General features: G+C 43.9%; 1 protein-coding gene and 1 long non-coding RNA gene across 3 annotated transcripts in view; one reads left to right on the top strand and one right to left on the bottom strand.

Moving 5' to 3' along the window:
• LOC146045911 (uncharacterized) overlaps positions 1-6,599 on the top strand; it is a 318,120-nt gene extending 311,521 nt beyond the window's left edge. For both annotated transcript variants that reach the window (XR_014465678.1, XR_014465677.1), the window contains one exon: positions 5,669-6,599. This is a non-coding gene — a long non-coding RNA (uncharacterized LOC146045911). The remainder of the gene's footprint in view (positions 1-5,668) is intronic.
• Positions 6,600-7,948: 1,349 nt separating this feature from the next.
• Positions 7,949-15,282, bottom strand: part of BANP (BTG3 associated nuclear protein) — a 441,607-nt gene continuing 434,273 nt past the window's right edge. Inside the window, exons 12-13 of the mRNA XM_083165122.1 lie at positions 14,137-14,280; positions 7,949-9,991 (exon numbers count right to left, since the gene is read on the bottom strand). Of these exons, the coding sequence (XP_083021248.1) occupies positions 9,920-9,991; positions 14,137-14,280 (216 nt within the window). The 3' untranslated portion in view covers positions 7,949-9,919. The remainder of the gene's footprint in view (positions 9,992-14,136; positions 14,281-15,282) is intronic.

The raw sequence follows: 15,282 nt of genomic DNA, 5'->3' as shown, positions 1-15,282 counted from the left end.
AACCATTCCCACCTGTACAGTCTGCGGACACTAACCATCCCCTCCTATACAGTCTATGCCTACTAGCCATTCCCTCCTATACAGACTATGCACACTAAACATTCCCTTCTATACAGTCTATGCCTGCTAACCATTCCCTACTATACAATCTATGCAGAATAGCCAATCCCTCCTATACAGTCTGTGCACACTAACCATTCCCTCCTATACAGTGTATGCAGACTAGCCATTCCCTCCTATACAGTCTGTGCATACTAACCATTCCCTTCTATATAGTCTATGCATGCTAACCATTCCTTCCTATACAGTCTGTGCCTACTAGCCATTCCCTCCTGTACAGTCTATGCACACAAACCATTCCCCCCTGTACAGTCTATGCCTGCTAACCATTCCCTCCTATACAGTCTATGCAGACTAGCCATTCCCTCCTATACAGTCTGTGCACACTAACTATTCCCTCCTATACAGGCTATGCAGACTAGCCATTCCCTCCTATACAGTCTGTGCATACTAACCATTCCCTTCTATACAGTTTATGCACACTGACCCTTCCCTCCTATACAGTCTATGCCTGCTAAGCATTCCCTCCTATAGTCTGTGCACACTAGCCATTTCCTCCTATACAGTCTATGCCTGCTAACCATTCCCTCTACAGTCTACGCACACTAACCATTCTCTCCTATACAGTCTATGCAGACTAGCCATTCCCTCCTATACAGTCTGTACACACTAACCATTCCCTCCTATACAGTCTGTGCATACTAACCATTCCCTTCTATACAGTCTATGCACACTAACCATTCCCTCCTAAAAAGTCTATGCACACTAAGCATTCCCACCTATAGTCTATGCACACTAACCATTCTCTCCTATACAGTCTATGCAAGCAAACCATCTCCTTATACAGTTTATGCCTGCTAAGCATTCCTTCCTATACAGTCTATGTACACTAGCCATTCCCTCCTTATACAGTATGGGCAAACTAACCATTCCCACCTATACAGTCTATGCCTGCTAAACATTCCCTTCTATACAATCTATGCACACTAACCATTCCCTTCTATACAGTCTATGCCTACTAACCATTCACTCCTATACAGTATATGCACACTAACCATTCCTACCTGTACAGTCTGCGGACACTAACCATCCCCTCCTATACAGTCTATGCCTACTAGCCATTCCCTTCTATACAGTCTATGCACACTAACAATTCCCACCTATACAGCCTGTGCACACTAACCATTCCCTCATATACAGTCTGTGCACACTAACCATTTCCTCCTATACATTCTATGCACAGTAACCATTTCCTCCTATACATTCTATGCACACTAACCATTTCCTCCTATACAGTCTGTGCACACTAACCATTTCATCCTATACAGTCTATGCACACTAGCCATTTCCTCCTATACAGTCTGTGCACACTAACCATTTCATCCTATACAGTCTATGCACACTAGCCATTTCCTCCTATACATTCTATGCACACTAACCATTTCCTCCTATACAGTCTATGGTCACTAGCCATTCCTGTGCATATACAGTCTATGCCTGCTAACCATTCCCACCTATACAGTCTGTGCGCACTAACCATTCCCTCCTATACAGTCTATGCCTACTAGCCATTCCCTCCTATACAGTCTATGCCTACTAGCCATTCCCACCTATGCAGTCTATGCCTACTAGCCATTCCCACCTATGCAGTCTGTGCACACTAACCATTCCAAACTATACTTCTTCAAAGGCAAGTATCTGCCAGTATTGGGACCTTAGTGACAATCCATAAATGGGTGTGGTATAGGGTTCCGATAGTCGAAATCCCGACAGTCATTAGTCCGACTGGCCGGACTCAGACAGCATGGTGAGCGTAACAAAGCCCCTTGCGGGCTCGCTGCGCTCGCCACGCTGCGCTCACCACGCTGCGGGCATGGTGGCTCCCCATGCTCGCCGCCTATTCTTTTCTCCATCTATGGGGGGTCATGGACCCCCACGACAGAGAATAGCCGGTGGCTGTCGGGAACCCGTCTGTGTTTTAAAAGTCGGGTAAATTACTGTCGGGATGCCGACTGTCGGGACCCCCATAAATACCAGCATAGTGCCCACTCTGCCGGTGACTGATAAATGTCACTACTGGCTACTGGTTTTTACAGCAATGTTGCTGGCTCCTAGAACAACACATCTGCTTTTCCCAGTCATAGAAGGAGCTGCGGTGTGCAGAACATTCCTAGTATATGACAGTGACCTTCCAAACACTTCCAAAGCCACTTCTGACGTGGTTTAGGAATTATGTTTTTTAATTCCTCCAACCTCATCTATTTAATCAGTTGAGTTCTAGTGTAAAACAAGCCACAAAATGACAAGCAGCAGTAAGTTAAAGATAAGGCAGTGACGTACACCGTTTTCTAGGCCTATGAGCTGTAAGCCATAGAGAATTCTAGGACATGACATGTATTGGGTTCTAGAAGTCTCACAACAAATTCAGTTAGGCTTCACTATTAGTGGGAAGCAGCTTGGATTTGTGAGGGAGATGTCATGTCAAACTGATTTAATTAGCTTTTATGAGGCATGGGCAACACAGGAGATGTGGTCTGCTTAGAATTTGATAAGGCCTTTGTATGTGATATGGTGCCTCACATGAGGTTGATATAATACATTTATTTACTTACAGTTTTTTATATAGCGCAGCAGATTCCGTTGCGCTTTACAATAGTAGACAGAGATAAAACAAACTGGGTAACAACAGACAGACTTGGAGGTAGGAGGGCCCTGTTGCAAGCTTACAATCTATAGGGACATAGGAGGGAAACACAAGGACAGACATCAGTAATAGCATAGCAGTCCCACCAAGTTACAAGTCCATATAGCAAGTAATATAGGAGATGGGTCTAGGAGGCATCATTTGCACTTGAGTCAAAAATTTGCTGGAAATATGCTCCCACGAGCAGGGACCTCTTACCTCCTGTGCTTATCCTTTCTTCAGTAGTCTTCGACTGCACCAAATCACGCGGTTTGCTGCCACCTGGATACTTAGGTTGCAGTAATCGGCTGATGTTCCTATAATTATTAAAGTCACTGTTTTCCTGTTTTTATTATGTGTACTCTGTAATTGGGCGCTGCGGAACCCTTGTGATGCCATATGGGTAATAATAATACTAAAATATTACACTAAATTATGTAAGATAATAAAATCAGGTCAGGATGTTATATCTCTATAGAACAACCTAAATAAACTGGAGGATTAGGTAGCAAAATGGAAAATAAGGTGTAATATTTATAAATGTAAGGTTATGCATTTTGGTGGTGCAATTTATAATCGAAATCAGTAGTGGAGAATGATTTGGGGTTGCTCATTGACAGTAGACTTTGCTGCAGCTCCTTGACATTGAGCACTACAGCTAAGGCCAGTAAGGTATTAGCATGCATAAGAAGGGGCATAGAAGCAACGGAATACAGTGTAGTTTTGCCACTTTATATATCATTGATACAGCCGGGATGCAGTTTAACTCCCGGCGGTCGGGATCCCGGCGTTCAGAATCCCGACGCTGGAATCCCAACCGCCTAAATCCCGACACTTTCTCCCTCCGTGGGTATCCACGACACCCCTGGAGGGAGAATAAATTAGCGTGCCGAGCGTAGCGAGGCACTGGGCCCGCTGTGTGGCGAGCCCGCAAGGGGGGGGGGGGGGGGGGGTGGTGGCGATCCACGTCCCCCCCTTGTCGGGATTTTGGCAGTCGGGATTCCGGCGTCGGGATTTTGAACGCCGGGATTTCATACTGAATCCATACAGCCTCATCTAGAATACATTGTATAGTTCTAAAAAAAGAGACATTTTGGAACTTCCGAGAAGTGCCAAAAAATTAATTAAGCGTTTAAAGTTATTGAGTTATGAGGAAAGGCTAGCCGGCCAGGTGATGTATGGTTACATTGGTTAATGAGGAAAGGCTAGCCGGCCAGGTGATGTATGGTTACATTGGTTAATGAGGAAAGGCTAGCCCGCCAGGTGATGTATGGTTACATTGGTTAATGAGGAAAGGCTAGCCTGCCAGGTGATGTATGGTTACATTGTTTAATGAGGAAAGGCTAGCCTGCCAGGTGAGGTATGGTTACATTGATTAATGAGGAAAGGCTAGCCCACCAGGTTAGGTATGGTTACATTGGGTTATGAGGAAAGGCTAGCCCGCCAGGTGATGTATGGTTACATTGGTTTATGAGAAAAGGCTAGCCCACCAGGTTAGGTATGGTTACATTGGGTTATGAGTAAGGGCTAGCCCATCAGGTTAGGTATGTGTATGTTATATAAGAGACGGAAAAGAGGGGATATGATTAATGTATTCAAATACATAAAGGGTCAATTCAGTGATCTATCAGGACTATTCGTGGACTGATGGCTTTTTCAACCTCACCAACTATGTTACTATGTACTACAGCCCCCCAACACCCCCCACACCCCCTTCAACATGGACATTCTATGCATCAGGTGTGGTGGAATGGTTATAAAAGAACCAGTATTTGTAGATGTGGTGTGTACATTTTTATCAGCAGATGTAATCTCATACTCCGCATTGTCTTGGCTTCTGCTAGCGTGGTTCCGTGGGACACAGACTTACCGCGGACGGAGTCTGTTTTGTTTTAGAGAAATATTACACATACAGTGCAACAATCAAAGCCAAATCCATCTCGGCAATGCCAAGACCTGCATATAAAAAGGACAAAGGGCGAGTAAGAAATCTCACAGGTTAAAAGGTTCTATGAGGAAACATGGGAAAGTTGTAAATGCTGTTGTAATAAATATTAGAATCTGTCATACTGTTCCTCTCCCTTAATGAGTCCTGATGTTGTATAAAGTATTCTCTACAAAAACAATCTAATTGGATACTGGACAAATGAACCCCATTGGGATCATAGAGGGGTGCTCTAAGGTACATGTGTGGGAAGTGTGACTTTATTTCCATAGGAATGGCATGTCACATTACAACCATGATACTGCAATTGATCGTGTAACCAAATTTCCATGTACATTGTGAAGCGGGATGGGTGGATGGTGGCCTATTCTGCCACGGCCACCAGGAGGCCTCCCAGTAACTCAGTCTCCCTGAGCAGGCAGCTATATGAAATTTGTAACTGACCCAGTATCTTTTCTTATTTGTTCTTATTGTGGGTAGTATTTCTGTTAGTGGTCTTTGTGTAGTGATTGGATAGTCTACCTCTGCATGTTACTGCAGAACCCTTGTCACACCATAAGGCAAATAGTTTGTTATAGATATTGGCCAGGTGTCTTCAGCGGGAAAGCAGCTGGGTAAATACACCCATATCTCCCATACACAACAGAATTATTCCCTAATCCTAATCAGTGGTTCTCTTTTAGTACGTACAGGGTTAGTACATCCCATTTTCAGAGGTTTCATCCTGGCACCCTGAGAATGTCCATACCAAATACTGTATTGTCTTACATCGCCGAGGTTGTTTTACAGTTTGCGTAGAAAATTATTCATAAGTTGTTCACTGTTGCCTGCCACATTTTGTTAAAAATCCATACCCCATCTGAATTTGATTTATAAATAATATTCCTTGCTTCATACTGTACTGTATGTTAGATCTCTCAATTTTTTAAATTTTTTTAATAAAATAAAAAATTGATACAAGAATCTTTCTGTGTTCACAGAGATCATAGCAACCCCCAGTTAGGACCAGTATTGGGGGTGGGGGAATTCGATTCAACTCGATGATCTTGATGTGCCGTTTCGCATAATGTTGGAAAAAATAAGTCAAAGAAGAACAAAGAGGATTTTGCTGCATTTTTGAAATAATTAAAGTTCTGCATAATGTTGGCAGTACCGTAACTGACCAGTACGTATGCAGCCGAGTCTTGTGGCACTTAGCCAGTAATAGAATTCTCCCCAATTAAGACTGGGAACCCCTGGAATGTTGTCTCTACCCACTACCAGCAATATGTCTCTGTTTATATCACATTACTCAGGATTTCCATTCCTCACAACACAAAGGCTGTTTCTATAACCCAGCCCCCCCCCCTCCCCCTGTGTCCGGTAGAAGATATGTGATTAGGTATATTTATACGTTTCCTCGTTTTAGTGGTTGGAATATGATTGCTGTTGGGCAGTTTTGCTACAATTACAGAACTGTAAATCATCGTTGCCAACGTTGAAATGTTAACATGAAGAAGCCGTACCCTGTATTATCCTGTTCTGTAAACAACACTGTGTTTATTTGTGTGCCGTACATACGTGTAAGCTTCCGCTCTTCTTTTTATAGGTTTTGCAGGGTGGATGGAGGGAGAGAATTGTATCAACTGTAGCCAGTATGAAAGAAAATATTTGTAATACAGTTTATTTTTCCTTTATGTGAGGCAGTCTGCAAAGTCATCAACATTCCCCTGCATAGACTACAACTGGGCAGTGTTTGCCAATGTCCCAATTATGATGGCAACACACTGTCAATCAAACAGCAGCACCTTCTATGCGGAATAAAGCCCATTCTATTCTGAATGCTAGTTGCATACTTATATCTGTAGAACGTAGAACTACAATGTACCTGGATTTGCCGGTGAAGGTATTCCTGGGTCAAGGCAAAGTGCTTTGTGGCAAATCATTTATGTATTATACTAATGGTGTTATTTTAGTTCCAGACAAAGTACTGCATTAGCCTTACATCCCATTCTGAGGGGGAAATTTACTAAGATGGGAGTCCCATTTCAGATGGGATGTTGCTATTGGCAACTAATCATATACTTTCTATTATCTTCTAGAAGGCGCTAAGTAAAGAAGAAGTAGATTCTGATTGATTGCCCATAGCAACAGCCCATGTGACATAGAACTCCCATATTAGTAAATTACTAATCCCGGCTGCTGAAAAACATCACCACAGCACGATGCTGCCACCACCATGTTTCACTGTGAGGATGGTGTTCCTGGGGTGATGAGAAGTTTTGGGTTTTCGCCAGACATAGCATTTTCCTTGGTGGATGAAAAGTTCCATTTGAGTCTCACCTGACCAGAGCACCTTCATCCATACATTTGGGCAGTCGCCCACATGGCTTTGGGCAAACTCAAACCGTGCTTTCTTGTTTTTAACACTAAGTAATGACTTTTTATCTGGCCACTCTTCCATAAAGCCCAGCTCTATGGAGTGTACGGCTTATTGTGGTCCCGTGCGCAGGTACAACAGTCTCTGCTGCGGAACTCTGCAGCTCCTTCAGTGATACCTTTGGTCTCTGTGCTGCCTCTCTGATTAATGCCCTCCTTGCCCGGTCTGGGAGTTTTGGTGGGCGACCCTCAATTGGCAGATTTTTTGTGGTACGATGTTCTTTCCATTTGAAGATGATGGATTTGATGGTGATCCAGGGGATCATCAAAGACTTGAAATTGTCAACAACTTTTTCCCTGACCTATTTGGAGAGCCCCTTAGTGTTCATGGTGCTATTTGGTATTGCAGCCTATGGGGCCTTTCAGCAAAGATGTGTTTATACTGACAGGTCATGTGACACTTAAGGTCCATACACACTGAGCGACTATGCCCAGCGTGTATGGACAGCAATGATAGCGCTCATCGCTGCGGGGAAAGCCGCTCAGTGCATACACACTGAGCCGCTTCCCCCCTGCCCGGCGCAGATGGAGAGGACCACGTTGCATAGCGGAGCGCTATGCAAAGCCGCCCTGAAAGCCGTTCATCTGCTGGTATAACCAGCAGATGAACGGCTTTACCCGCGATGTTGCGGGAGCGCGCAGCAGTGCTCACCGCTCATCGCCGGGCCATACACACTGGGCGGCTTTGAGCTGAAAGACGCTCAAACCTGCTGTTTTGAGCGACTTTCAGCTCAAAGTCGTCCATGGTGTATGGGCCTTTAGATTGCACACAGGTGGTCTTCCTTTAACTAATGATGGGAGTTCTGAAGGTAATTGGTTGCACTAGATACATATGCACATGCCAATTTTCAGATTTTTATTTTGAAAACATTTTTTACATATATTTTTCTCTTCATGTCACCAACTTAGACTATTTTGTGCAGATCCATCACATGCAATTCTGATTAAAAAAAAAAAACATTTAAATTACAGTTTGTAATGTAACAAAATGGGTAAAAAGCCAAGGGAGTGAAAACTTTTGCAAGGCACTGTGGGGGTTATTTTGGTTCACTCTTTCTGACAAATTCCTTCTTAGATGGACAAAACCATGTGCACTGCAGGTGGGGCAGATGTTACTTGTGCAGAGAGAATTAGATTTGGGTGGGGTTTTACTTCAAAGTGAGATCTATATTGCAGTGTAAAAATAAAGCAGTCCATATTTTCCCTGCACAGAAAAAGAATAAATCACCCAAATCTTTGCAAATTTTACATCTGCCCCCCTGCAGTGCACATGGTTGTGTCCATCTAAGAAGGAATTTGTCAGAAAGAGTGAACCAAAATAATCTCCTGTATGTGGAAATCTACCGGTCTGATGTAGGATTTTCTGATCATGTCTGAGGACACCTCAGCAGTAAGCAGAGGGCATCTGGTAAGGCTGAAGTTAGATGGGGCTCTCTGTGCTGAGCTGTGTTTAGTACCTGTCCCTGTCACCGGTTTATACTATACAGCCTTTGAAGGTGCCATGTGCATTCATGTTTCACTACGAGGCGCCTGTGGTCATTCTAAAATTGAAATTCTCTGGTGCCAGCTGGCTCCATCTTGTGCCTCAAGCCAGCCAGCCACGAGGTGGCTTCTCAACCACAGAGCCTGTTCGTATTTATAAACAGACCCCTGCAGGTTTCACCTCCGCAGCCAAGAATACGTTCTCTCATGCCCATCCTTTCTGTTAACCTGTCCCTTGCTGATGCGTGGACATAGAAATCCCAGGATAGTAAATACAGTGTGTCCATATGCTGATAAATACACATTTATTGAGGTTGCTAACAATGTGTCATAGATCACAGAAGTTAAATAGAGACAGTGTATATTCTGCTAAAAGGGTAATTATTAGCAAATTCAAACAATAAACACATTATAGAGCACTCCGGTAAATGGCATTGCCTGAAACTTCCGTGTGATAGCTGTGATTATCTGGTTCCAAATGGGCCATTTTCACAGTATTTTCTCTGGAAAGCGGTTCTGTTCTTGTGACACAGAGACTGTAATTCCAGAACTAGATACTGAACTAACACTGGTTCCAGCAGATAGTGTGGAAAAGGCCCTAAATGCACGTAGCAATCAAATGCGGACATCTCTGGAAGATGGAAAATGTTCTATATTGTATGGTTGGAATAGGACATTTTTTTCCACTTCGATAAATGTAAATCAGCTGCAAGTGACTTTCAGCTCTGTCTAATTTAAAAGGAGGAACTTGTTGTAACTGAAGTTCCATTGGTCTATGGGAGACCAGAACCTCCCGCCACTAAACCAAGTTATTCAATTCCAATTCATTCATGGTGTGTAAAGTTTTCCAGATCGGTTTGGGAATGATTCTCTCTTGGGTTACGCTGTACCCATAAGTACAACCTGTATGAACACCAGGATCTCCTTTCACAGTCCGATGGGAAAAATTCTGGTTATTGCTCTATAGCGAGTTCATTTTTTTTGCAGCAAATTTGGGACAAGACAAAATGAAAACCAATCTATTAACAAAAAAAAAAGAAAGAAATCACATCTGCTACTTGATAATTGTTCTTTTTAGATACAAATCATACAGGATAAAAAAATAGCGCATCAGAGAGTACAAACAGTTAATGTAATGGATTCTCCCTCCAATCCGCAGCAATAGTCCCATCCATTGCAGTGTGGTCCTGTGAGCCTACCAAGGTCCGATGCCAGAACGTTGGTCGGCAGGGCGGCTCCACTAACATGTTTGTTTACTCAGCAGATGTGTCCCAGCCATGCTGCTGGCTGCAGGGACGTGTTTATACAGTAGGTGGTGGTCCTTGCCGTCACTATTGGATCTGAATTGCTCCGTGTTCTATGTGCATTTCTGGTTGGAGAGCGGACTGCAGAGGTTCCACGGCCTGGGTGATATAAAGGAATATTATTATATATGACCAATGATAATTCTGGCAAGTAATAGAAGCTTCTGTCTGCTGCTTACAACATGCTGTCTGCTCTGCAGGTCTCATGACACTAGGAAATGTTGGGAGAAGATAATATTGTTTTGTAGATTTATGGGCCTGACTCAAATGGGCAAGACCATGTGCACCATCTAAATTGCAGTGTAAAAATAAAGCTGTCTAAAATCGGTGGGCTACATGCAAAAGCAGCCAGTATTTGCCCTGCAGAGAAACAATATAAATGTATTTGCTCCCCTTGCAAATACATTTATATTTAAATAATGTGAATTACAGATGACAATACTGTCCATAGGGTATTTTCATATGTAATCCTGGAGCGACTGCTCTGCACCTCTTAGGCACAGTGGTATACTGTATGTCCCTCAGCTCTTCTTTGCGTCGCCGTGGTCTCCGCTCCGGTCTGAACACCCGGAGATTTGATCTTTTTTTGTTTTGTTAGGGCAGGTATTCCCAAAGTCCACCATTACAGTGCAGGTTTAAAGGATATCCATGTGTTAGCAGAGGTGACTTAATTATGACCAAAGTGAATTTGATTTAACCATCTGGACTCACTCAAGCATGAGTATCCTTAAAATCTGTACTGTTAGGGTAACCAGAAGTAACCAAAGGTGTCATGCAGTTACATCTCCTCTGCCTGCGGGTAAATGGGATGTACTCTGCTGAAGTTACAGGAAGCCTCTATCAATCCTTCTACAGAGGACAAAGCAAAGTTGCCCATAGCAACCAGTCAGCTTTTAGCTATCATGTATCAATAATATTTGATAAAATGACAGCTGGACGCAGATTGGTTGCTATGGGCAACATATATACCTGTCATTTTTATAGGAGCGATGCATTTTTTGTTATATCTCTGTTCTCCAAAAATGTGACGTTCTGCATTCTCTATGTTGATAAAACATTATTATTATCCCCTTCCTCCATAACCCAGTTTTTAATTGGGTAAATCCAATAGGCCGCAGTCAGCTCACACAGGGGTGCAAGTTGCTGTTGCGTCAGTGTGTAAATGACAGCAGTAGCACCAGAACTCGACCCCCTCTGTCACCCTTCTAGTATTGGACTTGCACATTTGTACTTCAGCACTACAGGGGCCGGCGGTACCGTGTGTGCGTCATTCAGATAACTGGACTCAACTCCGTATTGTCATATTACAGTAAAATAAGCTGTAGGCATATCACCCAATACAGCAGCTAATGTCTGCTCACCCCTCCAGAGGCTGAAGATCAGATACAGACTGATAATTGCACAAAGCGCAGGAAGCTGTGAATCAGCCCCATGTCAGTTACTGTATGTCCCCCTCTAATGTATAGTTATTGATGGCACATTTTTTAAATAAGTGAAGATCTAAATATATTATACAGATGTGAAGTTCTCTGAATATTCCACTAGGCACCGACTCTATCATTCTGTACCTGCCCTACATGAATTCTATGGAGGATAGTAATTAAGAAAATTGGCGTACATACATTAAGGACATTGGAGAGAAAATAATTGACCCAATGTTGCTGGACGTAACTAATATTTTCAAAGACATTTTTACTTGGATTTATTTCTTTAAGGAATTAAAGGGATGAGAAATGAAATACTGAAAAAGCAGATTTAGCGCTTGGCTGTATGTAAGACATTGCTGGCATTGATAAAACCTTTATTAGCAATTCCTGCGGGGCTGGAGCACTGAAGCGGTTATTCTATATTATAACAGCAGGAGATAAACACATATCGCTCGCTCAATGTTTGGGGAATTACGCCTGTGTAATAGCTGGGTTTTTACATTTTCCAATTCCATTACGTTTTCATTCATTGAAAACTTAGTTTTTAAACGTAAGTAATTTATAGAACAGTGCCACACGAGCCGATGGGAGCCGGCGGTGCTGAGCATTTGGCTTAAGCGAGATCACTTGGCAAACATCGCTGCACACAGGTTTAGCACCAGCGATGTGTGCTGAGCGATCTGTGCTTGGCGGGGTTTTGCAAAACCCAGCAAACTTAGCAGGTAAGACAGTGCAAGCAAGCAAGCACGGTCTTTCCCTGCGGGTGATGGTGACACGAGGGACTGCACATAATCATCGCTATGGGGAAATCGCCCAGTGTGTATGCCCCTATATCCTCTTCAAAAATGTCTGTGTTTCCAAAACTTAACAAGACCTCCCTGAAATTACGTTTCTTTTATCATTATTTAAACTTTATAGACATTTTAACTACAACAGGAGACACTTCTCCTCCCACTATATAACTCTCAGTCTGTGGCTTCCTGTATCAGTGTGACAGCAGCCAGACATCACTTCTCTGTGCTGCTGGGGACCCTGCTCCTCCCACTATATAACTCTCAGTCTGTAGCTTCCTGTATAAGTGTGACAGCAGCCTGACATACTTACTCTGTGCTTCTAGGGACCCTGCTCCTTCCACTATTTAACTCTCAGTCTGTAGCTTCCTGTATAAGTGTGACAGCAGCCTGATATCCTTACCCTGTGCTGCTGGAGACCCTGCTCCTCCCACTATATAACTCTCAGTCTGTGGCTTCCTGTATCAGTGTGACAGCAGCCTGACATCACTTCTCTGTGCTGCTGGGGACCCTGCTCCTTCCACTATATAACTCTCAGTCTGTAGCTTCCTGTATAAGTGTGACAGCAGCCTGACATACTTAGTCTGTGCTTCTAGGGACCCTGCTCCTTCCACTATATAACTCTCAGTCTGTAGCTACCTGTATAAGTGTGACAGCAGCCTGACATACTTACTCTGTGCTGCTGGGGACCCTGCTCCTTCCACTATATAACTCTCTGTCTGTAGCTACCTGTATCAGTGTGACAGCAGCCTGATATCCTTACTCTGCACTGCAGGAGACACTTCTCCTTCCACTATATAACTCACACTCTATGCTGCTGGGGACCCTACACTCTCTGCTATATGAATCACAGTCTGTGGGCTTCCCTGCTGCCTCCATTCCCCTCATAATATAGGAAGATATTCAATTGTCTTCGGTGCCGGCAGCTGTTGTTGGTGCTCAATAGTGCTATTGAATTGTAGCTCTGTTTGGGCCCCTATCAGCTGCCTCTGTTTGCATTTCAGCTCGCACCCTCTGGGGGGTGGAGAGCAGAAATGAGCAAAAAAGTAGCCTGCAAAGTGAGCACTCAAATGAGAATTTTTCATGTTGCACCAATTACTTTGGTCAGGTTTAAATATCCCCATACAATCTCCCATCACTTTAGACGGAAGACAAGGCGTGATATAACAATTGAATATTGCACATGATGTCATTGTACCTGTCACATGCAGCCCTGTACTCACTAAGGCTGGGTACACACTTGAACGATATATCAGTAGTTCAACAGCAGACTAGATGGGCCAAGTGGTTTTCTGCTGTCAAATTCTATGTTTCTATGTAACGGCAGGTGTGTACACCGTTGTTCACAGACCTATCAGGCTTGTCCTGCAGTACAGACGATGCTGCTATAACTTGCAAATCTATCAGCATATCTGTTTGGATGTATGGCTGACCCACCCAAAGTCCCATATGCCAGTCCTAAGATGACATCACAGCTGTGCAAGCAAAGACCACTGCCTGTCCAGTTGTGATGTCTGGCCACATATACAGAGTGGCAGAATGGTATTATGTCTGGGGTAATTTATGCATGTTAAACAGAAATGTCCTATGTTTATGTAACTTGTCAGTTCTTTGGCACAGTTATCTATCTTGGCAGACACACAGCGAGCTGGCTAACGAGATACCAATGTAACTGGTACCAACGGGGCTGGAATTTGACTTGTCTTCTGTTGCAGGAAGAAGAGAATTTTCTTTCTCTAACTTTGACAAGTCCCTGAGGATTTCCTCTCAAAGCTTATTTTCTAAATATCTACTTATGCACAGTGATCCTTCCATCCAGTGTCTCGGAATGCCGCTCCCTATCATTACGTTACTCTCAAGGCGACGGATCACATTTCATATGTCAGTCCTCACAATGTTTCAAGCGGTTTCAGGAGCATTTGTTAATAGTGAGATATTTAGAGCCTCCTTTGTCTTGTATTTACTAAGCTTAAAACATTTTGTGGCTGTGAGTGAGCTATGGGCATGGGTGATCTAACACACTTACCTGCGCTGTTGTCGTTGACTCTGAGACTGGTGCAAGTTGGACATATTGTACCTGGATGTCATTGGCTTGAAGGGGAGAGCCATCCACCACGCCAGACGTGGGGTCAGCAGAGGCGACAGCAATGAGTTGGGCTCCTTGAAGTACCTGAAAGGAATGAGAGATATTCCGTAAAGCCACAAGTATATACAGTACATTGGGGACTGCAGACAGTTCTATACAGTGATGTAAAGAGAACGGAGGTTTGTCTCCCTGATCCCTGGCGTTACATTACGGCAGTGAAGAGTTAAAGCAGGGATTTGGGTGATCTCCAAAAAAGTATTGTGTACTCAATGCCAGCCAAATAAGCATACCACAGTAATGATTACAGGGGTGGAATTCCGGAGTAGACAACCACTGCGCTTTCTGGAATGGCCAGGAAATATTGAGTGGCATGTGTGTGCAGTATTGCTGGGACAGGACAAAGCCTAATGCTGCCCATACGCTTATGAGATATTGCATGCAATCATTCGATTTCAATCACATCTGTTCGATTAATCAAATTATTGTATGCATATTTTAGGGACCATTTGACCTGATGCGCGGGACCGCCGCGGAATGTTGCATCATAGATAGTATGTGCTGAACATATCTAGCGAATTGCAGGAGCGATAGCATTTGGTTTTTAACCACATGCGATTGCTCAAATGCAATCCGCGGGTGGGGAGCGGAGGGAACGCTTTTCGGCGGCGGCGGGTTTGGGGAGAGGGGGCCGTAGGGACCGATGCCGATATAGTTTAGCAATGTGAAGTAGCGCTAGCAGGCGGCGGGGTTCAGCGGTGGCGGCAGAATGATTTAAAACACTGAGCAACCCTCTGATTGGCTGAGCTCTCTCAGCCAATCAGAGAACCCTCAGATTGGCTGAGCTCTCTCAGCCAATCAGAGGGCCGACCAGTGTTTTACATTTTTCAAATTCTGACGCCGTGCTGACCCCCGCCACCCGCTAGCACTACTTCATAGCGCTATGCTACTCTGCCGCCCAATGTCCGCCCTCTTCCAGCACCCGTGTGCCATCGCAAGATGGCATGCGACATCGGGTGCTGAAAGGGGGCACTTTTTGCACCAAAAGATGCAATCGGATTTGATGGAAATTGCACTTTGATGTCGCAT

The sequence above is a fragment of the Crinia signifera genome, chromosome 11, assembly GCF_055691185.1.
Source record: "Crinia signifera chromosome 11, ASM5569118v1, whole genome shotgun sequence".
NCBI lineage: Eukaryota > Metazoa > Chordata > Amphibia > Anura > Myobatrachidae > Crinia > Crinia signifera.
This window is presented reverse-complemented; position numbering and strand designations above follow the sequence as displayed.